The sequence below is a fragment of the Typopeltis vanoorti genome, chromosome 4, assembly GCF_054136105.1.
Source record: "Typopeltis vanoorti isolate ZY-2024b chromosome 4, IOZ_Tvanoo_1.0, whole genome shotgun sequence".
NCBI classification, from domain to species: Eukaryota; Metazoa; Arthropoda; class Arachnida; order Uropygi; family Thelyphonidae; genus Typopeltis; species Typopeltis vanoorti.
In genome coordinates this window covers 79,478,233-79,503,895 of record NC_143552.1, presented here as the reverse complement: position 1 = coordinate 79,503,895, position 25,663 = coordinate 79,478,233, and the positions used below count along the sequence as shown (strand labels likewise).

The 25,663-nt window shown below is 36.3% G+C and overlaps 1 protein-coding gene across 2 annotated transcripts in view; it reads left to right on the top strand.

Annotated features, from left to right (window-relative positions):
* The first annotated feature begins 11,854 nt into the window (after positions 1-11,854).
* Positions 11,855-25,663, top strand: part of mtm (phosphatidylinositol-3-phosphate phosphatase) — a 160,016-nt gene continuing 146,207 nt past the window's right edge. Inside the window, exons 1-2 of one of the 2 annotated variants that reach the window (XM_090391293.1) lie at positions 11,855-12,163; positions 23,938-24,022. In XM_090391293.1, coding sequence (XP_090247419.1) covers positions 11,930-12,163; positions 23,938-24,022 — 319 coding nt within the window. In that variant the 5' untranslated portion in view covers positions 11,855-11,929. The remainder of the gene's footprint in view (positions 12,164-23,937; positions 24,023-25,663) is intronic. The other variant, XM_090391294.1, reaches the window with a different exon arrangement.

Here is a 25,663-nt window from a genome sequence, read left to right as displayed (position 1 = left end):
ACATTTATTATTGATCAAAAGAAAATGATAGCTATCCAATCATTAAAAAAAAAAAAAACATTTACTTTTACTTTTGATTCATTTGTATTATATAGCCTTCTTAAATTCCAATGGAAGCTTAACAGTCATCAGGTATAAGTTCAAAATATAAACTGAGGTTCCATTGTGTATATCTGCCATTTCCTTTGCAATACTACTTTTTAAGCTATTCTAACACTTCTAATTTCATTTTAAGAAATTATAAAAAAAACATAAAGTTATAATTTCTTTTAACGCCCTGATTTGGCTAATGTTGCATTTAATTGTTCTTAAGATGGTTTGAAGTATTTGTTGAATTCATCTGCTAAGCTTTTGCCTCCATTTCAGTCTGTAGTCGCCATTAATATCTTTCTAAGAAGAGTTGACTCTCATATGTTTGCCTGTTAAACTATTTACCAACTTCCATTACTTTTTTTGTAATTACCTTGAAAATGTTTTTAAAATTTTCCTTCTTTAATTTATAATATACTGGATTTCTATATTATCCGAAGCTGTATTCATAAATTAATGATTATGTGGACATCTAATCTCTGAGTTTTATGCTGCGTGTTTTCAGGTTAACTCCAGGCTTTACAGCTTTTGCTTTGTTTCCTTATATAAGTTTAGTTACATTTCCACTTTTCTGTGTGTTTGATAGCTCAATGAATGTATAATATGAATGATCAGCTTTAGTTTCTGTTTTTATTTCTTCTTGAAAGTTTATGTTACAGTTTTAAACTAATTTTAAAGTAAAGGATACTTGCTTCTTTTCAAGTCATGTTCGCAAATTACTTTAAACAGCTATTGGTAAGTCATCCGTGACTCTCTTATTTAAAGCTGCTGATTCTTTATTTTTACTCTGTGTCCTACCAATGCATGCTTCAAAGGAAATGTGTTGTTATCGAGTTCCCTTAGATGCATTCCCGGTCTTAGAAAATGCAGGGACCATCTGAGATAATTTTGATAGTAGTCCCTATTTTAAGATAATTAGGCATCGGAATTTATGCTATTAAATTTTAAATTAATTTTAAAAATTAAATAATATATTTATTGATGTACTTTAACACCTAATTTGATTAAAGATATTAATTAATAATTACATATTAATATTCAAATTAAGTGGATATTGAATCCAACATTATTTCAAAGCTGGATAGAGAAACTACAAGAATTTCGTGCCGAATATAGAAACTATAAAACTTCGGCGGAGGATCCAAGGCATAAGCAAACCCTTCATGATAGGGGCAATAGTAAAGGTGGGTAAGTTCCGATTATTCTATCTATTCGGCTTTGAAATAATGTTGGATTCAATATCCACCAGTGGTAGCCCGTACATAAGCACTGCAACACTGCAGCAACCCCAAGGAAAAAATGAAAAATTTAAATTTTGTTTTGTGCGTATAAATAATAACAATGCTTACAACATTATATAAATGCAATACAACATGTTAAAGGTTACAGCTTATGTTTTGACATTGATTGAATAATTAATAATTGGAATTGTTCGATTAACGCTTTAGCTTACGAAAGAAATGCACTGCGATCTAACGCCGATATTCGTTTGCGCTTGTCATTGCACGTTACGTCATTCCCACACTGCCCAAACAGCAGTGTATCTTTAGTATGCTTAGCGCGTTATTTCTGTGAAATATAAAACGTTTATTATTGGTGGGTGTGCGTGGTGAGCTATTTTTTGTCAATTTTATTTTATTTTGTTAAAATAACATATTAATTAACATATTATTTATTTATTATAGATACAAGACTGAATTATGACGAGTGTCACCCCCACTTAAAATTTTCACACACCGCCACTGATATCCACTTAATTTGAATAATTGTACATTGCCGAAGTGAAGCCTTTTGGCTCTCTTATTTCATTAGATATTAATATTTATATTAATATCGAATTATTGATAAAATTTAATTACTGTTATGTTTATTGATATACTTTTAAAAAATATATATTTTTAAAAATTCTAATTTTTTCTTTAATTTTCGTTATAATTTAAATATTATAAAGAAACGTTTATTCTATTTTGTTTTGTTTTCTCCAGCAAACGCTTCCAAAAGTTTATCCAGTGTTAAATTTATTGCTTTAAGGCCCGATTAAGTCGAATCGTTTCAATCAGTTGGAGGCCGATCCTACTTAGTTAGAACGTTTATATATTATTTCATGCCATGCATTCCTGCTCAGTCGGTATCGACTATGCACTTCAGGTGGAAATACAGGCACTTGAGTCCTGTCCAGAATGTGCAAAACCTTTTTGAAAACTTCTTAGAAGGTGAGTTAACCAGTCTCATACAGAAATGGCAGGGTTTCCCTCTATTTCGAAAAATTCTGGTTTTTCATCCCACAGAAACAGGTGAGATGAAAAATATACGGTCTGTCCTTAGCCTTTTAGTTACTGTGACAGAAATTCAAAACCATTCAATCCTATATTCAAGTTACCAATTATAATAATATTTCTCGACTTTGGCATCTAGAATTACTTCAGTTTTTTGCATAAAGATTTGTGGTATATCTGAATATGTTTGGAAAAGAAATAACGACTTTTATTATTATTTTTTGCCTTCGATTAATGATTTCATATGACTACATCTCAAAATTGTTGGTCTAACTGTGTGGCGCCTTTTTATTCATTTCGAAAGATCTGGTCGCGAATTCCGTCTTGGACACAATGAACTATCATAAGTTTTTAAAATTTATTTTTATATTTTAAATGAAGGTGAGTTAGCCGATGTCGTACGGAGATTGCGAGATTTGAGAATTTTTCTCCTCAAAGAGACAAACCCATTAAGGGACATATGCATTTAACAGATATCATATAGTGTTTCTGTTTGTTCTTAATCCCAGCATTTATTTATATCTCTCTTTTGTGTAATGCGAAATTATATTTTTTAAAGTGGAATAAAGAGAAGTGATGCTGTGTGACAAGTCGAAGAGTATTATTTGGAATACCATTCTCTCTCTCTCTCTCTCTCATTGCTACACAGGGGTGTAGTCCTAAAAGAAATAGCTCCAGGGAAACAAAACCTTGGAAACAAAAATCCAGAACACGAAGTAGCATTATTATTATTATTATTATTATTATTATTATTATTATTATTATTATTATTATTATTATTATTATTGCGACGGCCATATGACAGAGAGATTGCCTTGTTTTCTGAAACGAAAATAACAAGAGCGGCAAGCTGCTATTTTTGCTGGAAATGCATTATAAGTCTCATTATTATAATTCTTATAATTTATTATAATGAATTTAAAATTTTTGACGGTTTTAAAAAAAGTATCAGAGCGTCACCCTGGCCCTGGCCCGACTATACCCCTGTTGCTACCCTTAATTATTATCGATAACCGCGATTGCGTTTATAGATTATTTTAAAAGCAAAGGGGAGAGAATACAGAAGATAACTGCCGTCACTTCTGCTCCTAAACCCTAACTCATATCATTGTCTGAAGTGGTGTGAATTCTCACCACTATTCATTTTTATTTCTCGTTATTACAATTTAAGCATGGCAATATAATGGAGTGTTTCTGCACACAACAAATATAAAACAAATATAGCAAATATAAAAAAAAAACAAATATGTGTAGCACACTTAGAAAAAACACTTTTCCTAAGTGTGCTACACATATTTGCTTTTTCATGTTTGGTAAAACACAGTTTGAATTCCATCTTGAATTCAAATAGTCATGACATTTACTGTAGATGTGTTAGCTAATCTCATTAAAAGGTGGCTGTTTCCCTAATAAATAAATAAATAATAAACTAATAAATAAATATCAGAGTGTTTTGGGAAACACTCTGATATTTATCATTCAATAAAATAGTCAAACTGACTGGAGAACAGAAGTAACCATGATCGTGAACATATTTATAACAGTGAATATGAATTTAATATCTTGATTGTCAATTATTCCCTCTTTTATTTCTACATCAGAACAGGTGAATTCTTGAACAACTGATAAAAATTTGGCATTTGTTTTCAAAAATAATAATTTTTTTTATTTCAAGATATGGCGAATATTTAACTTTTGGTAGGCCTGTGTTGCTTAGTGGAAGTGGCGTTTGTCAAAAATAGATTTAAGTTCAAATCTAGTCGCCGAATAGAGGAACTCATTCTAAGCTTTTTTCGATCAGTTCGAGAGTTAATCAATCTCTGGCATAGCAAAGTGTCCCCCCCGGAAACTCGGTTTTTCCCCCAGAAACTCAAGAAAATGGGCCATAACGCGAGGGCTAAGGCCCATTACTACGTAGTATACACAGTATTTCAGACAATAACATATCCTGTTAGAGTTAGCGACCACGAGACGGCAACACTTGTTTTCCCGTCTTTTCATCGATTGCCGCTTATAATTAGCGACAGTCTTGGGCCAGCTATCGCTGATTGGCTATCGGTGAAGACTGAATTGCCCACTCAGTCTCCAAATGTTAGATAGGGCTAAAATCGCCTCGCCTACTCCCTGTAAGTGGATAAAAGATGTTTTACTCATTTTTTAAAAAATAATTTTTGTTTAATATGTTTTTTGATATTTAATGATGTTGAAAGAATGTTGTTCAGAATGGTAAAAGTGACGATAAGGACGATTTCAACAAACTATTAGAGGTTTGATTGTAGAGTACAGTTACTTTTGTTACCATCAAAGTAAAGCATATGGAATCTCATAAACATTTTTTAAAAGTAATATAAGTAATATAATATAATCAAATACAAAGTGATAGGTTTTAATGCTATTTCATGTAGTCTTGCTTTGTATTTCTGATGGTGAGGAAAAGAATAAAATGTACCTTCGAATAACTTGAACTAGCGACAGTACTCTGGTCATTTTCTTTTGTGGATGTGATGCTAATAAAAGTCCTAGTTTTCAAAAGATTTTATGCATTTATTTATATCTCATTTAATTATATTTTTTTGAATTGCGGTAGCTAGACCCCTAATGATGAATCTTTCTTTAAAAAAAAATCTTGTATCATATTTTTTAAAGTTTAAGAACAACTCTTTCTATGATAAAATACAGTAGTTTTCTTACTATTTGGTAGGAAACGTAAAAAGTTCGGTGTTCAAAAATAAATGCATAAAAAAACTCCTACTTTCTGTATTACAAAGGTAGAAACATGCAGTTATAAAATTACATCCATTTTGTGACCAAAGTGTTTTATTGTTTCCTCAATATTTCATTGGAATACCTTTTGCCTTCGTTTACTGCAGCACGTCTCGGTGGTAAGTCAGATATCAAATTTTGTACAATGTTCTGCTGAGTTCATGATATCACATTATTTTGTCATTTCCTGCAACTTTCTATTCGGTTTTGGTATCTTCTTCCGTATTACTTTAATTATAAGAAGTCAGCTGTGATCTATATGACTAAGATCCAGGCTGTTACCAGACCTTATAGCTATTCTGATAATTTGTATCTGCAGGAATTTCTTTTTTTTTCTTTTTTTTTTTTTTTAGTGGCAAAAAATTAGATTAGTTTCAGGTTTCCATTAACACTCTATTACTGAAAAATCTGAAAATATACTTTAAGTGTATTTTTTGTCACCAATCAGTGGAATTGTTAGCAAAAAGCTAGTAAACTTTACTTACATAGCTGATCGCCTAGCCAAGATTGCTAATTTTGGACACAAGTCACAGAATGGTTTTGGAGCAACTCATTTAGTCACCATTGACATTTCCATAGCATTTGAGCGAATCGGTTACAGAGATATAGTTACTAAGCTATTATCTCGTGATACACTTTCTACTCCTTACAAATGGATTTCCAATTTCTTCTGTTCTTTCACTACGTGTTATTGTGGATGGTTTCCTCCTTTCAGAATTCATTTTCTACACTAAAGTACCCTCAGTATTCCATACTTTCCTCCCAAGCTCTTGAAAAGAGTCATACATTATGTTCTCTCTCCCCCCCCTCTCTCTCTCTCTCTCACTAAATCTTAACTCCTCTCCATAGATCTACTGATGACGGTGCACTACATTCCATCTTCGTCTTCATTTGACAAAGTGTATAGCGAATAAACATTCCAAAGTTCAAGACCTTCTAAAAAACAATGCCTCTACCACTGTTCTACTTATCATTCTCCAGTGGAGGAGAAGATGATTTTCTAGTGAACTTCAAGGATACCCAAACGCCTTTCTCCCAAGAAGGATCTCTCTTCTTTCTCCTATTTTTGATAGTATTTCAGTATTTGGATCATAAGCAGATTTTTCATCTTTTTACTGACCAACACCTTTATCCTCTCTAGGAAAAAACGCATCAATAAAATAAATAAATAAATAAATAAATAAATAAAAAATGTGATATCCTCTTACATTTATAGCACTAGTTGTCACACATGACATGCATAAGTTCTCACACTATGTAAATCGCAAAATCTCCAACCTTAGAATGTTCTCCATTGGGGTGAGGGTTATCTAGTGGATTTCACTCCAAAAAAACTGTGAATCAAAACAATCCTAAAACCCACGAACTATTCAGAAGTGGATAACACGCTTCATAAATTTCTCTCTCACTCTCATCGCTTCCCTCTCCCACACAAAGAGAGAGAGTTACTCTCTTTCTCCGACATTTTATTTCTTCATGGTCTTTTTTTGCATACGTATTTTATTGTATTTAACCGTGATCACGACAATTTATTCCCTCTTTTATTTTTCTGAAATTCAATACATACCTTTCCATTCAAATCCCATTTTCAAGTTTTGAGGTTTATGTTTACTAAAGGAATAGACAAAATGAATTAAGGTTTATATCGAACAGGACTTGGCAGTTAAGTTTCATATTAGAAGGTGATGCTAACGGCTATATGGAACGGAACTGGAACGTTTTTATCATAGTATTATAAATTCTATGCCTGCACTATAAGTGAAGTCATCTTATCTGTTTCTATAAGAATATTTCAGTATGATTGACTGTGAGTGTGAGTGACTAGTACAGATGAAAGTAAGTACCAATTAGATTGAATCTGTAGGCCTAAATTGCTCGAAAAAGTGCTATATGTCACGTCACTAATATGTTACATTGCTCAGATGGACTTGTCCATATTTCTACCCAAATTTTCTTTTCAGCAGTGCTGAAAACTTACAAAGTTCGCAAACCAAATCAACACTGCACTTGCCATTGTACGGGAAATTATGCCTGTCCTAACGCAAGTATAAATACCTGATTGCATATCTGAAACAAATTGTCCAGTTTAGCAAGATGTTTGCAATGACTGAAAACGAAGCCCTTAATCCCACACCACTAATAACTTCGAAGATGACATTAAAACCAATCGTGCATCCTAACCTATCACTGCGGGTCACATAAATTGTTAATAATATAAAGATACGCACAAAGTTCTTCTGAATATCGAATTCAAATGGCACCAAAGCAATTGAGGGAAAAAAATGTTACATCCCACATAGGATATGTATTTATCTTAAAAACAGCAATTTTTTTATACCAAAGAATATTTTTAAAAATTACATGTCTGAGCATCGAATGCATGTATAGGATCGAAAGGCAATTTCAAAACTATTTTAAGGATTAAAAGAAGTCACAGTAGACCTTGTTCTGTACCGACGGTAGGCAGTGAGTTTGGCGGGAGTCTTATGAAACAGTGAACTCACCTTGCCTTGTAAACAAACCCAAGGTTCTGGAGGTGGTGTCACGATGTAGGAAATATTCTGTTAGTATGGAACGGGTCCCTTGATATTATTGGAAGATTGGGTGTCCTCCAAGGAATATCTGAACATTGTTACCGATCAATTCCATCCTGCAATGCTGACTTTTTTCATGCAAATGACGGTTGTTTCATGGACGACAACTACTGTCCATCACACAAGAAGTGTTCAGCAGTGGGGCAGCGAACATGGCAACTTCCATCATTTTCCTGGCCCGGAAAGCCCTGCAAAGCCCGGATCCGAAAATGAATGGGACATTTTAGAAAAACAGAGCCAGGAGCAAAGTATTCTTCCGTCAAATCTTAGCCAGTTAAATGACTGTCTGGTAAACGCCTACTATGTTGTAGACTTAGATGCAATCGAGTACTTTGTGGAATCTATGCCAAACCGCATATGTACTGTAATTCGGGCTGAAGGAGGTCCAAAACGGTACTAAATAAAAGTTTCTAATTCAGTATCCAGTATGTGTATCTGTATATAGCTTGTAATCTGGCTAGGTTGCGTATTTTGTAAATGAAATATCTTTTTCATCTCCGTGTAATACCGTCGGTATTACAAAACCCTTAAGTTTGAATTTTTCCAGACCCTAGAAAGGATTCGAACCCACGTTTTCTTCAAACAAAAGGAATTGCCGTATCGAACGAGCTATTATAGAGGTTCGACAACTTGTGCGGTGACCTTCTTAAGCTGATACCTTATCGTGATTACCTGCAGAAATGTCATGTTTAAATAAAATGCAAACAAAACTACAACAAATTCTACCTGCCTCCCTTTTCCAATTTCTCTGAAAATATGGAAGTGATTTTGAGGTATGTGCTTAAAGAAATGACATAAAGCACATTTTTAACTACCAAACAGAATACTTGACAATCCATCCTCTCACCCAATACTGGGTGTTTTCTTCACCAGTTCTTCTTTCATGTACACAGTTGCAGTGATCTCTCCTCTACATAATTCAGCCCGAAACCTTTTGCAAGGTTCACTTCTATTGCAATGAACTGTCTCTTATCTACACCCCATCATTTGTGTGAATGTGTGGATAAGAGAGAGGGAGAAAAGTACAGATGGCTTTACTTTCTGTTCATCTGTACTCTCTCTCTCTCTCTCATTCACGCATTCACACAGATAGTGGTGTTGAACTTCGACTAAAGATGAATTTCTCCTCTTGACATCATTCTTCTCATCCAACTCTTATATACATGACATATAGCCTTCCACCAGAAAGTCATCAGAAGAATCTTGAGCAGTATTGATACCAAAAAAAAAAGGCTTTTAGTCCTGATGGAAGCACACCAATTGTACTGAACAGATGTATTCCTGACTTTTGATCTATACTTTATAATATTTAGCCCATGCTATAGCATGGAAGCAATCACACATACAACTGATTCCAAAAAGAAGATATACATCTTCCATAAAGCTATCAATCGGTATTATTCTAGCATCAGTGCTCTTTAAATTAATGCAGAAGATTTTCAACAGCCAATTCTTCAACACCAAAAGAACTGTGAACTACTCAGTGACTGCCACTCTGGATTCTGTCAATCACGATCCACACCAAATTTTCTCATCTACATCATCCAGCAACCTCTTAGACAAGTTTTGGAGAAACTTGCTCTTGCAGTTGACATTTCTAAGGCGTTTGATAGGGTCTTCGATTAAGGATTTTCTAGAAAAGTACCATCTTATGGTCTGCCTTTCACTCTTTGTAACTGGAATGCAGTTTTTCTATCAGATCTTTTGCTATGTGCTATGGCAGGGCGATGTCTCATACTGGTTCATGAAATTTATCTACCATTCAAAGACATTTTTGGAAATCCTTGCCATAGGAATTCGAGGCCACAGCCTATTAATTGCAGACTTGGGACTGCATCCACTCATGCAACAAAATGACAAAAGCATTCGCTGTTCGAACATCTCAAGCTTTAAGATGTCCTAAAGCACTTATCAATAATGCGTTCTTTCGATCGGATGATAAAAAGTGACGGTTTGATGCTTCCAGAACACAACTTTTGCTCTCTCTCTCTTTTCCCGTCGCTTTCTCCCCTCCTCTCTCTCGAAATAAAAAAACTCTTAGTTCTTACCCCTTACATTTGATAACGTTCAACTTAACAATGAAGGCTAGATTTTTCGCTTCTTTGACTGACATTCAGCCTACCTGGCATAGCTCCCTTCAGTAGCAACCTTGGCTCAAAAACACCTGACATCTTTTTTTTGCTTAAGGCTTTACTTTTCATCTCTCTGGTTGCTATTACATCAAACCAGCCGAACCTTGGAATACAGGATCCAATAACGCCCTTTATTTTCCCCCTCGTCGCATTTTTGGTGGTGCATCCAAGACCTCTCTAAAATTCTTGATGCTGTCATCATGTTCTGAAGAGGGCAATTTTGGCTAATTGACATTAAAATTGACATCAGTTTCGGTATTTATCTATTCTACAGACGTTTTCATGAGTGCTGGTCATCAGAAGTGGCATCCACCATGCCCGCAATTATACTACACCAACAGCAATATGAACAAGAGTTGTTCAACATCTTTTTTACTGTTGATTTAATGACTCACAGAACATGCTATTCCTATTCACCTTTGATTTCCTCCACTTGGGTTCTGTAGAAACAGTCTTCCTCAAGAAGTGTTCACCAAAGACTACAACCTCAACTTATCAAAAAGAATATCAACAAATTACTTTTATCTCAAACTTTGCCTATCACAGCACTGATTTGCTTTAATAATAATTAATATAAGTGTCAGTGAAGTGAACCGTGCTTTTCATTAGGTACTACGGTTGCACTGAACTTCTTGGTTAGATAATGAGGAAGCCCTACTCTAGGACCAAGCTCAGGACTTTTCTAGACACATCAGACCTACAGTGCGATGTCTCATACTGGTTCATGAAATTTATCTACCATTCAAAGACATTTTCAGAAATCCTTGCCATAGGAATTCGAGGCCACAGCCTATTAATTGCAGACTTGGGACTCCATCCACTCATGCAACAAAATGAAACTTATTATGATCCGAACAAGTAACCACGTATAATCTGTGTGGGAACACTAATAGTTTTCTAGGCATGACCTTACTCCAGAAGTTTAGAGGGCATATGGCTAACGTTGCTAAAGTAAGATTACTTGGCTCTTGAAGAACATAAACAAGTAGAAATAAAGAAGTTTTTATTCATTTTTATAAGGCCCTGATACGTCCACATCTGGATTACTGTGCCCAGATTTGATCTCCTGGGTTTCTTGGGCATGAAGAAGAGGAATAAGAGGATTCGAGCAATCAAGATGGTGAATGGTCTGTTAAGTTACTTAAAGAATTTTATAGGATTAATATAGAGGAAATGTTTCAACACTTGGCTAGAGAATGTACAACAAGAGGTCATTCTTAGAAGTTGAGTAAAAGTGTGGTTAGTAGGGGCGTAAGGACTAGATTTTTCGCTTCGAGAGTTGTTAATGAATGAACTCGGTTGACAGTCAGTTGCTAGCGCTTGTCTGTTAATGGGATCAAGGAGAGGTATGATAAATTGTGTGGATAGTTTAGGTCTCCCGCGATGAGTTCCCGGACTCCATGTAGGTGCTCGTTCAACAACAACAACAACAATAATAAATTTCTTGGAGTTGTTTATACATATAAACTAATAATAGTAATTTATTGTCATTATTTTTCTTTTGAAGATTATAGTCGGTTTATAATAATGATTATAAAATAATACTATCCAGTTATACTGGTGGCCTTTAAACACTGTCCTCTTCTGTTATTGAGCTATATCTTATCCTGAACTTTTAATGATGCCATAGCATCATTATAGATAGCTGACGCGACGCCAACGTTACCTAATTCAAGAAATTACAACGATGCTCTGTTTTCTTTTGTTTTCATAAAACGATATAACTCAAATTGTTATTTTTTTATGTAGTGAAGTGTTATATAAAATATTACTGTATTGGATATTTCTATATTAAAATGATGCCGAAAGCTAAAAGTTCTTAGATTTGTTTTTCAAGTATTAACTGTCCGAAAAACAGTAATTCGAAACATACGCGCGGAACTCCTCCTCAGCCTTTACGGAAGTGTGTGAACAGCCTGTAGAGGGCACTGCATTCTGTAAATTGTTGCGGTGTAAATAGGTAGATTTTAGCACGAGAACTTCCACGCCTTTTAGTTTTTAATGTATAATTATAATATTTTACAATGAAATAATATTGATGTATTATTTTATAAGATTTTTATAACACTCTGCGATGGAAAAATCGAGAAGTGTTGAATTTGTTGAACCGAGTAATAACAGAGCGAAAGCTGCAAGCTCTGAATCACTAGCAGGTTCAGAGTCGAAATCGAGTTCATTAAATTCCAAGTTGGGACATGAGTCGGCTGGAAGCCAAAGCTCACGCTCCAAAGGGTCACATTCGCCGTCGAAGTCAGTTTGTTCATCTTCTTCTACGTCGTATGAAAATTTACCACTGCAGGAGTTGAAGGTTTGTTAACATAAAGTATTGTTGGTGTCTGTAGTTGTCATTGGGAGAGATAAGGTGAGGGGAGAAGGATACGGAGAGAAACTGCGCCTTTGGAGTGTAAAACTAATAATTCAACTCTGTTATTATATCCAGTTATTGCATTCTCCTCTTAAGTAGGCTGTATTTTTATATATAATCCGCATCTTTTTACATAGCATAGTAAAGTAATAATTTAAAGTAATTATCCGTATAATATAATAAAGGGGTAGTATATAACTACATTTTATTTTATATATTTTAAATTTTCTTAAAATGAATTTTTCTGTTTGTCTTCCCCTGTGCCTTTCTGTTCTAAATGAAAAAAAGTAAACTATGACGGGAATCCAATTAAATGGCATTTTGTAGACACTTGTAAGGGGGGGTAGATTATTATAATTGCATTATTGTGCTGAATGGCTTACATATATGCCATCTGTAACATGCTTAAACTCAGGTGAAGACTGTGTGTGAGAGAGAGAGAGAAAACGTGATAATTTGTTGTCAATGGATAAATATTGATTTGCACATTCACTGTGTGATTTTCTTGAAGCAGTAAATTGTGAAATTGGAATAGATCGAAGGTAAGTTATCTGAAGTTTTTATTATTTGAGACATCATTTAGGATGGAATAACCTAAGGCGTGATGTTCTTTTCTCAGTTAAACATTTAGTTACCATGATTGCATTTCTACTAATAGTTTTCAAAGTTAGTTTTTGGAATACATTTTTGACTTTTGTGCCATATTCAAATATTATTATTCAGTATCTTGGGTTCTTCAAACATCAATATTTTTACATAATAATATTTATTTATTAAATTGCCTGTTTAGGTAGATGATTTTTGCCATCCATCATTCAAGTTTGAGATCACCTGCTTGTTTCTTGGAAGCCTGAATTGGCTTGAGTAGCATGAACAGGGAAACTCACATATCTAATCATCTAGAAAAGGAAAGCTGAATTATATAATCCTTAGCCCATCTATGGTACTAAATGTATGATGGTATTCACATAAAAATACTTACTGTAAAAATCACTGTACGCTTTACTGTCACTATTTGCCAGTAAATTGTATCCCTTCAGTGTTTTTAATACTAATATTTCTTGGTTTGATTCTTTTATGGTTAAAACTAGGGATATAACTTTAATTCTTATATTATTTCTGGCTTCATTGCATATTATCAGATAATCAGTATAACTTCATTTTGCATATTATTTATACAAAATGAAGTTATACAAAACGAGCTGAACCAATAAAATTTCCCTTGACATTTACTGCGATAAGGATACTAGATGTAGGTGTAGGTTTCTGTGGTTTAGCAGTTCAAAAGAAAGATTTCGGTATTGTGACCACATGTTTATTACAATAAATAAAGATAAACAATCCCGACAAGTTTCGTATGTCGTTTGACTTGCATCTTCAGGGGTTACAGGTAACTAAAAGTTTAAACACAAGAAATGAGAAATTACTCAAAATAGTCCATTAGATGTTATGGCAGTCTAAACTGTTCATCAAATTAAAAAATCTGAATGCAGTATGTATACATACGTTAATGCATGCTATGTTTGAAAATGCTGGCTGTTGTGACGTTCTGTTGTTCGCATTCACTCTGTCCGAGGTCTGACTTTGGTATATTTTTTATGCATGCTGACCAAACTTGGTATAGAATTAGGCCCTGGTTTTTTTGTTGCATTGTGTTGGGATTCTAAGCATGTTTGCAGCTTTCTTGTTTCTTGTTAAATAGTTTTTTTCAATAAAAGACATGTTTGTTTTATGCCAAAGTACGTTATGGCTGGTGGAAGTTGTGTGGGATGCTAGGCCTGATTTGTGTTTTCTCTCCTTTTTTTGTACATCTTTTTGATGTTCGTTCATACGAATTTCCCCCGATCTTCCCATCTGGCCTATGTAACAGATGCCACAGCTACAATAAATTTTATAGACACCTGGTTTTTTTAAAGGGTAATGTGGAGGTTTTGGGGGATGTAGAAATCTTGATATTTTTTTCTAGATGTAGAAAAGCTACATGAATGTTATCTTGTAGTAATTTGGCCAATTTGTCTGTAACATTCTTGATGTATGGTAGTGTAATTGTGTTCTTGAAATCTTGCTTTTGTGAGATGCTTGTAGGAGGTGTGTTGAGTATTTTCTTGATTATCTTATGTTCAAAACCATTTTTTTTTTTTTTTTGAGGATCTGTGTTAAATAATGTAATTCTTCATTTTACATTTCTTCTGTGCTGGAAATATTGTAAGCTCTATCCCTCAAGGTTTTATTAAACCTATTTTTTGCATGGGGTGGTGGTGTGAGACAGCATTAAGAAATCTTCTTGTGTTGGTGGGTTTTCTGTAAATAGAAAAAGATAATCTGTTTTCTTTTTCATTGATTTCTGTTAGGATATCAAATCTGGCAAAATACCTCACCAACATGATTTTATCACACATAGGAAAAACAACATAATTTATTAAGAACAGTGCAGTGTACATTTCATTGAGAACCCACCAATACAGGAAGATTTTATTAATCCTATTTATTATCTTATTATTAGATTTTATTATATCTTAAAATGACTGTCTCCCAGATTTTTGGTAAATTTATAGAGCCATACTTGTTGAGGTTTCGAGTATGTTTTAAAGCTTCTTTTGATTCCAGAAACAGTCTATCTGACTTATGACTTCTGTGTAACACTTTTGTTTTCTTCCAATTGATTCTATGAAGTGGTATTGAAGGCATGGTCTGCTAGACCTTTCCACGAGTTTGAGAATTCTAATTTATAATCAATTTTTGAACATACTATAAAAATGAATTATATGATAAACATACTTGTCACTTATTTTATTTAGTAATTTCTCCAATGTCTCCACTCCAATATTACTCTAGTTTAGAATAATAATGACATTGGAATTGTTTTAGAGTCTAAACCATTCCAATGTCATACACTCTAATTAGTTACTTTTAGCCTGCATCATGTGGTTGAAACTGACACTGATGCCAGCAATTGCAGAGGCATATTTATTTAGAGTACTTCACTCGAGCTCACAGAAACAGTGAGAGATTTTTACAGCCACACAGATTAACTAAATTAATTAACTAAGTAAATTAATTTAGTGCTCACACTTTCATAGGTTATAGCTAAAAAGAAATACAATAACATTAACATGAAAAATATTATATTAATGTGCACACTGATCTGAGACTGGAAACTTGCACACAAAATGTTTTTCATATGCATATGGGCCTGCAAAAATTAGAAGGAACATTGAGCCTGAAACATAGCCTGAGTAACAAGTTGGAGTTTTTGTCTTGAGCCACTTCTGATATGCACAGCACCCTCACTCTTTCTCTCTCTCTCTTCATTATGCCACTGTATAGATGTATTCTCGATGTATAGATGTGTTTCTCGGAGATGTATCTGTAACATTTTAAAAAATGTTAAAACTCTCAACTCTAGAGTGTATGTAACTATAACTAAAATAAAAACATTCAATGTTATAAAATCTCATTTATTATTATTCAAACTGTAAAAATATCTTGCATCACAAAAACACATTTATAGCATATGCTATTACTCAAAAAAAAATCAGAATATCTAGTATCCTTAAAGAGAAATTTTTCGATATTGTGACCACTTGTTTATTTAGGTAAATAATGATAAACAAACAGTAATATTTGTTTTCTCTCTTATTTCAACATAGATGGCACCTAATTAGGACTTTAGTTCTTTGTGTCATCCATTACAAATTTTTTAAACTAGTCCCACTATTATACCAAAATGTTGTTTCACATACTGTGACAAACTGTTTTGTGCTCTGAAGATGCTGGATATCATACCAGTGAAATATCAGTAGATAAGTTAATAAATATTATTTTCTTATCATTTTGTGTTGTCAAACACTGTAACATGATCATGCCACCAAAAAATGTTCATACCGCATTGTCTGTCGCGCGGGTTACCAAGGGACGCGTTCGGGTTTTAGGCACAGAGATCCATTTGAAAAATATGTTACAGTCTTCCTTAGACACCACTCCTCGGCACTCTGCTAGAGGAAATTCCATCAATGGGCCTGCTACCTGTTTGGGGAGGTGTTTAGGGGTAGCGCAAAGAAATGGTTCTGCAACAGGACGGAAATGACAACGGCACCAGACTATGGCTTTAGGCAACTGGAACATCTTCTCTCTGACAGAGAAGGAGTTGGAACTGGTCGAGGAAGCCAAGCGCTACTGGCTAGACTTAGTCAGGCTTTCTTCGACCAAGAGGAGAGGCTCTGGAACTGTCGACCTCGATAAGGGGTGGAAGCTCTACTACTACTCTGGTGTGAGCCCGACAATGTCTGCTCAAGCAGGTGTGGCGATACTCACAAGCCCCCAGCTGTCAGACTGTGTTGCTGAGTGGATCCCATTGGGGGGACGGGTATGTGTGTTAAGTCTTCAGATGAAAAACCATGATTTGGCTGCAGTGCAAGCCTATGCACCTAATCTGGAGTCGGAATACTCTGCCTAGAGGAAGTGGATGCTGCTTTTGACAGGGTGGCAGACATAGAATTAGTCCTGCTAATGGGTGACTTCAATGCACATTTTGGAACAGATGACCAGACATGGAGGGGTGTGGTTGGGAGGAATTGCACCCCTGACCTTAATGCAAATGGGTTGAAATTATTGGACTTCTGCTGTACTAACAGCTTGTCCATAATGAATACCTTCTTTCAGCACCGAGAAGTCCATAAGTATACCTGGTACAGGGATACACAAAGGTCTCTGATTGACTTCTTTATAGTCTCAGCAGACCTATTTTCCTCAGTGTTGGACCTATTTTCCACCTTGTTGTGTGAGAAGAGGGGCAGAACTGTCAACTGACCACCACCTTGTTGTGTGCACTCTATGGCTTCAGAAACCAGATGCTACCATCAACGCTGGTAGGCCTAAGCAGCTATACTGCGTGAAATGGGAGGCATTGGAAAATGAGGCTGTGAGGAAAAATTTTGCAGATGACATTTCCTACAGGTTCAAAGAGATTCCCAAGCATACTGCAGATGTTTGAGGAGGAGTGGAAGCTGTTCAGAACAGCTATCACTGCCTCTGCACTCTCATGCTGTGGCAGAAAGTGGCTCGGTTTGGCAATGGGCAGTGAGAAAAGGACACCTTGGTGGAACCAAGAAGTCCAAAAAAACTGTCCGGGCAAAAAAGGAGTCCTACCTAACATGGCTTAGGGTCAGGTCACCTGAGATGCGTTTGTGGTATGCTGAGGCAGTAAAGACAGCAAAGCAGAAGGCTTGGGAATCCTTTGGAGAAAGATTAGACTCATCCTATGCAAATGCAAACAAAGTATTCTGGCAGACCATCTGCTGCCTTTGAGGGAGGAAATCATGCACAGCAAGGGAAATTAAGGCTTCTGATGGTCCACTTTTAACAACCGAGAAGGATATCCTCCACAGATGGAGGGAATACTTTGAGAGCCTTCTTAACCTGGGTTGCCCAGCAGTTGTGGACATCCAAGAGGTGCAGATCGCGGCAATGACTAGTCTCACAGCAGAAGAGGTCCATTTAGCGCTAAAATCAGGCAAGTCTGCTGGCGATGATGAAATTCGGCCCGAAATGCTAAAAGCCTTAAATCGAGACGGTGTTCTCTGGCTGATTCGAGTGTGTCAGGCTTCTTGGATATCTGGGCGAGCCGAGCACCAAAGCAATGGCAGACAGGCATAATAATACCAGTCTTCAAGAAGGGAGACCAGAAGGATTGCAGTAACTATCGTGGCATCTCTCTGCTCAGCCTGCCTGGGAAAGTGTATGCTAGGTGCTCTTGGAAAGATGGTGCAGGAGCATAGTTAAGTCAAAGTTCCAGGAAGAACAATGTGGCTTTCATCCTAGTAGAAGCACAACTGACCAAATCTTCACTTTAAGGCAAGTCTTTGAGAAATCTTGGGGATATGCCAAGAATGTCTACACATGTTTTGTGGACTTGGAGAAGGCATATGATTAGGTTCCTCAGGATAAGCTTTGGCAAGTAGTACAGGAGTATGGAATGGATGGCCAACTATTAGCTGCCATCAAGTCCCTGTATGACTGCCCAGAGTTTTGTGTCAGGGTAAACAGCACAAAATCTGAACCTTTCACAGTCCCTGTTGGCCTCCACCAAGAGTGTGTTCTGTCACCCCTCGTTTTCATAATTTTATGGACTGGATTGATAGGCACAGCAGAGGCAGTGAGTGTGTTAGAATTGGAAGATGTAGCATTGAATGTCTGCTTTTTGTAGATGACCTAGTTCTGCTTAGCTCTTCCACAGATGACCTCCAGCGGACCCTGGATAGGTTTGTAGCTGTTTGTGCAGACGCCGGAATGAAGATCAGTGTGGCCAAAACTGAAACATTTGTGGTCTTAAGACAACCATCCCAGTGCACTCTACATGTAAGTGGAGTCCCAATGAGGCAGGTGGAGAAGTTTAAATACCTTGGGTCCATATTCACGAATGATGGATAATGGGTCGTAGAGCTAGATACTCGAATTGGCTTAGCAAGCTCAATATTGTGGGAGCTTGGCCATTAGGTAGTATTGAAGTGGGAGTTAAGCCAGAAGGCAAAGCTGGCTGTCTTCAATACAGTCTATGTCCCATCCTCACCTATGGTCACGAGAGTTGGGTAATGACTGAAAGAACGCAGACATGAATCCAAGCGGCTGAAATGAGGTTCCTTCGAGGGGATTACAGGGCTGACAAGACTTGACAGAGTCAGAAGCTCTGCAATTCGGGAAACCCTCAATACTCAACTGCTGTTTCTCCGTGTTGAGAGATCACAGTTACGTTGGTACGGGCACCTGGTCAGAATGCCACAAGAGAGGCTCCCTCAGCAGGCCCTCTTTGCCAAACAAGAGGGTGGGAGGCCACGTGAAAGGCCAAGGACTCGTTGGATAGATTATATCCAGAACCTTGGGTGGACATGTTTGGGAATCCCACCAGAACACCTGAGCTTGGTGGCAGAGGATTGTGACCATTGGAAGTTCCTCTTGCAGCTGTTGCCCCCACAAGCCAATTAGGAAAGGTGGGCCTTGAAGATGTATGTATCTGTGTTGTCATTAATACCGTGAAAATAAATAATACATAAATTAGAAATTCTGAAAGGGAAAAAACATTGGCGCACACAGTTAATACGTTTATTTGCTTGAACCGGTGTGTATAGCTTAGAGGGAACATTAGCTGCAGCTTGCAGCAGTTTAAGTGTGTGTGGAAGGGGGGGGGAATCATCACCATGAGATGTTTATTTGGAAGCAGATGATGCAAAATTGGAGAGTACAATGAGGAGTTAAGTAGATGCTATGGCCTTGAAGAAGGATTTGAATGAACTAAGTGATGTATGACCACCACCACCTTACTTATTGGAAATCTTTGGCATGAAAAAAGTTTCATGTTTGGTCTCAGTAGTAGGGTTTCCAGATTATCTAACCATTAGCACAACCACAGTGCTACTAATATTAATGTGTTATAGGCTAACAGCCTTTAATGGATGGGGGAAAAAAAAACCTGCCTTATAGCACGAAAGTAAGCTTATATTCACTAATTCTGAAAGAAGGAAAATAAAATAAAAGTCTAGCCAAGTAATCTTCCCATTGCTCTCCCAAAAATAATGGGGAAGATCATCAATTAATCAGTGATCACCAGTTTAGATTTTGCCACTCTTTGATCCACAGTGGGTTCTGCTTTACCCACCAAATAAGTCAAAAGAAGTGGTACTTCAGTTGATAAACCTTGTAGTGCTCAAATATTTCAGGTTCAATATTTGCAGTAGCTGGTGCCTTAAACGCATATCTTATTCTTGCAGAAGACAACCTTATAACTTAACTGCTACCAAAATGCAAGTCTTTCTTATATGCAAGAGCTCACATCACCTCTCTTTACCTTTTATTTTATAATAATCCTGTTTCTAGAAAGATCAAATTGCTCTTTTGGGCTACTAACCATATCCAAATTCCAAATGTTTCCATCTTTAAAATATTATTCTTACATTTGGAGTATTGCAACCAAAAAAACTTCCCAAAAAATGCTTGATACTATTCGAAAAATGTGATCTTTTCAATTTTCTCTTTCAGAAATGAAAAATATACCCCTGTCTTATGAGACAGTCTTCCTGCCATTGTTTCCCCCAAGGAGTACAGTCTTGGTTTTCTAATAAATTCCTGCCTATCACTCAAGACACATTCATAGACTTCTTTCTTCTTTTTCCTGGTTTGGACCTATGTTTGTGTACCATGAACTCAGAGATGTAACTGAACATTCTGGACAGTGCAGTGCTTCCTACTTTGCAGTGTTTCTATGGAACTAACTATGGAAAAAAATAAAATAAAAATAAACTTCCAACATCTTTCTCTAAATCCAGAGTAAATTAATAATAAGGTGGTACACCTTTTGGCAACTCGTATAAGTACATATGACCTCTCCATTGCTTCTGCCTAAGTATCACTACTTCTGGGTCTGCCCTCCCACAGACGAGACCTCAATAAAGGTTGAAACTGGTCTGGGTAGAGGCCCTTCCCTTAATGCATAGCTTTATACATGTCTGCAAGGAGATGTGCTTTGCATTATGGGAGATATTGAGAGAAGGAGTGATGAGAGCTTGGTCCACCTTTACTATGAGTTGCCTCAGTCCTGAACTACTTCAGGCACAAACTTTGTTTGCCTACACTTGGATAAAGGATTAAACTAAATTTACTATGAAACTAACCATTGTCTCTTTTAGCAAGATACTCTGTGTCATAAGGCTGCTGCTGTAATGAGTGGTTTGTGGACATGAATGTCACCACACTTGACTGGCCTCCACAGAGCTCTGGTCTCAACCCTATTGAACATTTGTGGGATGAATTGGAGCATCTGGTGAAATCAAGGGATGTCTGAGTCTGCATGGTTAGCCTAGTGGCTATGCACTTCGCAACCATATGCCTGTGGAAGGAGTGTACTAGGTTTGATTCCCGTCAACAATGTGAGAAGCTTAAAGATCTTCCTCAGCCATAGCCAAGTTAGCCTGTCTTGGGTGTGGACAGCAAGGTTTTTCCCTCATCTAGAGTTTTTCATCCCGCAAGCAGGCAAACTGGCCCCCCGTGAACACACACGGATACAGTCAGGAATACTTACGACAATCCCTCCAGCCATAGGTCTGAATTGTTAGCTATGCCAGTCCCGAGCCCAGATAAAAATAAGGGGGAATTGAGGTGGTGCCATACCTCCCCATAAAAGGAGATCATGGCCATTGAATGACCATACGAAATGAATGAACGAAGAGATGTCTGTCCCACAATAGTCCAGCACTTCGTTACATGCCTATCCGAATGTTTCATGTTCCTGTGGAAAGTATTCCCCATAGGATTGCTATAGCCACCACAGTGAAAGGAGCACCTACATCTTATTGAGGTGGATGCGATGGCTGTTTGTTCCTCACACAGTAGTGTCCATTTACTTCTTTCCAAGCAGTGTACATGTTTGTTAGCCCACATGAGCTCATTATGAATTATGTGCTGCAGCACCAACTGTTCTTGGTCACTAAGTGGGAGAGGGATCATTAGCTGATCCATAGTATTTTAATAAGGTGATACACTTTTTATGACTTTTATGTGGAAAATATGACTTCTGCATTAATTTAGTCTTGATATCTTCATAGGAAGATATGACATAGTAATAATATAAAGTATGAGAGGTATTATTCATTGCTTCAGTGAGCTCAAGAAAACCACTTCTGATGAAATCCAGAATAGTTTGTATTATTGTTGGATGAAAGTATTTTCAGTCTTATTTACTCTTGCATTCACTATCATTCTATGGTATATTATGTTAATTTGAGGCTTTTGCAACATAAGTTATGTTAGCAAGTGGAAGTTATCACTGTTAAGTGATGTACTTACATATTTTATTTTCTGGTAATTTTACTGAATAATTTCATGGTAAAAAGTTTGTCTTATTTCTTTTTTCTTTTGATTATTTAACAATGATTATCCTTGACATTTTACAAATTGCCAGTAGTCTTTTTTACTATTTATTATTTTTATAATTTTTTAGTTTCATTGGTCTTATTAGGTTTGTTCGTTTTACATGTTTTCAGATGATTTTACTCAGAGCCAGTATTGTGAGTTTGGAAGCAAATCAGTTAAGTACTATTATACTAAAAATTCATAGTTCACTGATCTACTTTCAGGAATGCCATGTGTTTTCCATTTTTTTTTATTAGATTTAAAGGTGACCTAAGAAATCTTGCATGTTTATATTTAGAAAAAAAAATTCACATTTTTCTGTTATTTTATTTTCTGAAGTTGCATTATTGCCGTAGGCAAAAAATAAATTTTGATTGATGAGCGTAAGAGTTTAATCCTTCAGGACAGGTATCCTTCAAGACATTTATGATGTGATTATAAATTACAGCATATTTAAGAACAGTAGAACTGTCATATTAAATCATCAATTAGGGAAATAGAATCAAATTCGAAGTCCGCACGGTTAGCCTAGTGGCTTTGCGCTTCGCAACCATATGCATGGGGGAAGGAGTGTCCTGGGCTCTATTCCCGTCGCCAACGTGAAGAGCTTAAGGATCTTCCTCAGCCATAACCAAGTTAGCCTGTCTTGGGCGTGGATAGCAGGGTTTTCCCCCCCAGTTTATCAAGGGGTTTTTCATCCCGCAACCGGTCCAGTGAACACACACGGATCTACAGCCATAAATACTTAACCCCCATGAGGGGGCTCAACTCGCTCCAATAGGGATGGGGGAGAAAAAAGGGAGGAAACTCCATATGAATAAATAAATAAATAAAATTCGAAATCTGAATTGATGATTAGGCCTGATTGGCCGAGTGGATAGCATGTCTGCTCTTCAGCCAAAAGGCTGCAGGTTTGAATCCTGCTGTGCGCATGGATGTTTGTGATTGTTTGTGGAAATATCAGTGGTGGTCAGCAGTAGATGGCATTGGTGTGGTTGCAGTCAGCTGGTGATTGAATGGTGGAGACGGAGTTGTAGAGCAGGTGCCCTCCCTCGATGAGCCCTGGGACTCTCTGGAGGTGTCAAATAATAATGATTAGCACTCCAGAAAAATCAAAAGGCAGACTCATTGAGTCCTCCTATATGGGAAACTGAGAGCCACTATGCTGTTAATGCCATAATGTTATTTCAGTGAATTGACATGAACAGAAATAAACTTTAAATTTATTAAAGGTTTTGCAGCTATTATTTCTGTCGAGTAATGCTAGTATCTTCTCCAGATATTGCCAGTTTTTATTATATTTGTTATACAATTTCTTATATTTGTATATAATCTAGCTGTTTCAAATATAGAGGAAAGTTACTAACAGGAAGGGAAAGGATGGGTATGGATAGGCCTATCTTACTAAGCATTGTGTTTCTCTTTGAGTAACTTCAGGAGATTTATAGAAATAATTTGTATGATAATAGCATTTTTGTATAGCACTACTGGGTAGTTTGAAATGCACTATTCTACGATAGTCTGCTGTTTACTACTGTTTGTTATTGATAGTCTGAGTGATTCTATTGCGAGAATAGTTCTGTTGGTTATATATCATGTTTTGTCCACCTTATAGCAAGTGATGCTTATGCAAACTGTACTGAAGGTCAAAGACATATTTTTAAGATATCAATCACATTAATGCCGTGTTTATGTTTTGGGATGAACATGTTTGGGAGAAGTATGACAGGTTACTTATGTTATATATATTTTCATTATATGTTGAAATATTTGGAAATATTGTATTGAATTAATTTTTGTTCTGTAACTATTTTTAGGCTAATCAAAGAGAATCACAAATGCCCCCAAGAAGCGATGAGCCTCCGCTTGTTCCAGGAGAAAAGATACCGGGAAATTCTAGAGGTAAAACTTCATTAATTGTATATTAATGGCAAATTCTACATGTTCAAATTTTATTTGCTGCAGTGTGTTTTCTTTGAACTATTCTTTTACTTCTCATCTCTCTCTCTCTAGGCACAATCTATCTGCTCTGTTTTTATTTGCATATCTATTTTAAAGCTTTATCTTCATAATGAGAAAATTTTCCCTCTCATTTTTTGGCAAAATCAAAAGTCACTATTACTGTTTCTTTTTTGGTTTCTGAAATAGAAAGGAAAAAAAGAAAGTTTTCTTTGAACTGTTGCATGGCTACTCAAGCTCTCTCCATGAAATCTGTCCACTGTTGATATTTTGTCTTATTATTTATTGAAAGGGGAAATCATAGGTTCATTCCTGTCATGTTTATGATGACAATTTATAATGTGCAGGGACAGGAAAAATCAGAATGTTTCCTGTTCCTGTAGCGCACTGTCTCATTATCACAGTGGCTCTTTTCTATGAGATAAAGCATATACTTTAAACCTACTTAGAATCTTCATAGTATAATTGTGAGGGCAATGTGATATTTGTCCTCCAGTTGGAAGGACACTTTGCAGTTGAAAGTCAGTTAGCCAATCTCGTGGAAGTGGCAAGGTTTTTTGCTCCTTCAAAATACTGTCCAGAGAACATATTCTAGACTCATGATCTTGGTTTTCTTTCTGGAATTATAACAAAAATATCAAAAAATATCAGCCTAAAGTTAGCATGTACACAAGGCTGTCTAAAAAGATTGCCTTGTGTTTTGGGAATTTACCATGCTTTATTAACAGGCTTGACATTCCACTGCAAAATTAGAAGGAAAGGATTTAGCTGCTTCTGAACTATATAGAAATATAGAAATTCTGTGCACACACTTGCTTAAAAACTAGTGTGTGTGTGTGTGTGCGCGCGCACATTTAACATTAGATCTCTGCATCTTTTGACTTGTTAATTATTCTGGATTGGTACTGAAGCAGCTAAGGTGAAGTATCTGTATCATCATCATCTTCAAATTCCTGACATGTACCCTCAAGGGGTGTACAGGATATGATAGTACTACATGAAAAATTTACATCATTACTAACTTCCTATCTACAATTTTCCTCCAAATCAGTCTGTTACTTATCAAGACTCCAACATTATCAGATCTTATATTTCTATCGTCTAAGGCACTTTGTACCGCATCAATTCACCTATATCTTGGTCTTCCTCTGGGTCATTTTCCTGCCAACCTGGCAGAGAACACTTGTTTTGTTAATCTTTCCTCGCCCATTTAAGTGATATAAATACCACCTGAGATTAGCTCTGCTAACGCATTCCTGGATGCTAACAATGTCAAGTTCTTTCCTAATATCCTCTTTTCTTCTTCTTCTTCTTCGTCTATGATCTCTTATGCTTTTAAGCGTGAAGATTTTGCCAAAGAGATTTCCATGCCATCCTGTCCAAGGTTTGTTGTTTTGCTTCTTTCCAGTTAATTCCCTTCTTTTCCAATTTTTCTTTAATTTCCTTTTGCCAACCTTTCCTGGGTCTGCCTATGTTTCTTTTTCCTATTTTCTGGCTTTCGTATACAGTTTTTGCTATTCTTCCTTCTTCCATTCGATTGAGATGTCCAAACCATCTCATTTGGGCTTGTGTCATGAATTGATT